Source organism: Centruroides vittatus, unplaced genomic scaffold (assembly GCF_030686945.1).
Source record: "Centruroides vittatus isolate TY-2023 unplaced genomic scaffold, ASM3068694v2 contig_363, whole genome shotgun sequence".
Classification (NCBI taxonomy): Eukaryota; Metazoa; Arthropoda; class Arachnida; order Scorpiones; family Buthidae; genus Centruroides; species Centruroides vittatus.
In genome coordinates, this window is record NW_027122187.1 from 5436 (window position 1) to 7729 (window position 2294).

Consider the following 2294-nt stretch of genomic DNA (forward strand, 5'->3'; position numbering starts at 1 on the left):
AATACTGGAAGTGACAACTTCTACTGCATCATTGATATCGGCAGTATTGACCATTTCCTCAGTGATGTTAGCCAAAGAAGAAAATGCAGGCCAATCTGCCGTTTCAAATTTCCAGCGTGGTGGACGGGCTGTTTCACAGCTTCCTCTGCCTCTATATTTTAAAAATATTGGAAAGTGGTCACTGGAAAGTGGATTAGATCCAACCTCCCATGTAAACGCTGAAAACAGATTTGGACTAGCTAATGTCAAATCAATGGCAGTAAATGTTCTTGTTGGGGCGTGGAAGTATGTCACTTCTCCAGTATTAAATAAATACAGTTGGTGATTACCTATGAATCTTTCAATGGCTCTGCCTCGACAATTGATGTCGTGACTGCCCCACATTGGATTGTGGCCATTGAAATCACCAAGTAGAATAAACGGAGTTGGCAGTTGTTCAACCAAGTCATCCAATTCATCCTCATTGACTCTGACATCTGGTGGCAAGTATATGGAACAAACTGTGACAGTTACTCCAATTGAAATTCTGACTGCCACAGCTTGCAGCTCTGTTCTTATTTGTACCGGTAAGGAAGGGATGCAATTTGAAACCAGTACAGCCACACCTCCACTGGCGCGAGTGTGGCTATCATCATCCTTACGGTAAAGATTAAATCCTTTTAAAGTAATTTTTTCTCCAGGTTTTAGATGTGTTTCCTGGAGTGCCACGCAGAGAGATGTGGTAGATGATGTCAAATGTTTAACGTCAGAAAAGTTGTTGCGGAAACCACGACAGTTCCATTGGATTATTTTATAATCCATTATGTGGTTGAGGCAGCATTCTTTGTAAAAGTATCCCTCTTTAGTTTTACAGCCGATTTGCCTTTTGGAGGCGAGTTTGGTGGTGTAACCACCTTATTAGTCTCCTCATCTGAGAAGTCAGAGAACTCACTCATAGACTGAGTCTCTGATCTTTTAGATTTAGAGAGGGCTGATTTTAATTTTTGTTTGTTCAGTGGGTTCTTATTAGCTTTTTTAGAACCCACATTTCTGGTTACTATCCCTGCTTTAGGTAGGGGTGTTTTTTTCTTTATATTCTCTTTTACTTCTGTATCTGTAGATTGAGTTAACAAGCATCTAGCATGGCGAGTAAAAGATTCATTTGGTGAAACGGAAATTTCTGTCTGAACCGCACATGTCTTTGTGGACTTCAAAACAGAAGCAAATGTCTTTTGTTGTAATGATGCACTTTGAGTGACCATGCGCCGAGCCTCTGGGTAAGGTATGTTGTTAACTGTTTTTAGGCGTTGAATTTCTTTTTCTCTTTGCCATGCAGGGCATTTCCGAGAATAGGCTGGATGGGCATCCTGGCAGTTCACACAGTGTGGAGTACTTTTACATTCAGTACTGTTGTGGCCTTCAGTTCCACACTGTGCACATAAGCTTTTGCCTCGGCAGGAGGTCTGGGAATGTCCAAATCGCTGGCATTTGAAACAACGCAGCGGATTTGGAACGTATGGTCGAACTGGGCATCGAAGATATCCCGCAGTAACGAATGATGGCAATGTTGGCTTTCCGAAAGTGAGAATCAAATGTTTAGTCGGTATCAGCTTGCCATCACGACGAATGGAGATGCGTCGAACGGCAGTGACACCTTGATCTGCAAGACCGATCTGGATGTCTGCTTCATCTTCAGACATCAGATCGACCTCAGATATCACACCACGTGACGAGTTCAAACTTGTGTGTGGTGTGATTGTGACATTTATGTCTCCTAGAGATTTAGTCTTTAAAAGCTTTGCTGATTGTTGAGGAGAGGCTGCCTCAACGAGTAAATCTCCTGACCTCAATTTTTGGATTTTTTTAAGATGCCCAATGGTTGATTCAAATAATTTTTGAATCAAAAAGGGGGAACGTTTAGACAGAGATGTTTCTCCCGTAGCATGAACAATAAGGTAGGCTGGTTGGTTAACCAAAGTAAAATCACTTGGTGGTGATGCTTTGGTACCTAATGTTTTAGATTGTAGTGAATCCATATTGAAAAAGTAATATTCAGCTCCCGGTGACCCCACCCACCATGGGGTCCAACAAGGGGATGCCGTCACATGGGAGACTCCCATAGACCGTCACACCAGGGTTTCCCAGGAGCTATACCCTCACAATGCAGTCAAGAAGAGCACATCTTGCCTGACGTGTCCTGCCCGGTCCTGCATCGATCGGTTGACTCCAAGCCGAGGTCCAGAATGACTCAACGACCAGCCGATTGACTCAAACGGAGCCTGATTTGAGCCTCCCGTTTATCCGAAGCAGGGGCC

General features: G+C 43.5%; 1 protein-coding gene across 1 annotated transcript; it reads right to left on the bottom strand.

The window, feature by feature from the left end:
• Positions 1-800: 800 nt before the first annotated feature.
• LOC136975064 (uncharacterized) lies at positions 801-2015 on the bottom strand. Its single transcript, XM_067270056.1, has one exon. The coding sequence runs from the start codon at positions 2013-2015 to the stop codon at positions 801-803; it is 1215 nt and encodes a 404-aa protein (XP_067126157.1).
• Positions 2016-2294: the final 279 nt, after the last annotated feature.

Coding starts and splice junctions, on each gene's coding strand:
- LOC136975064 (XM_067270056.1), bottom strand. CDS start 2,015: ATGGATTCACTACAATCTAAAACATTAGGTACCAAAGCATCACCACCA.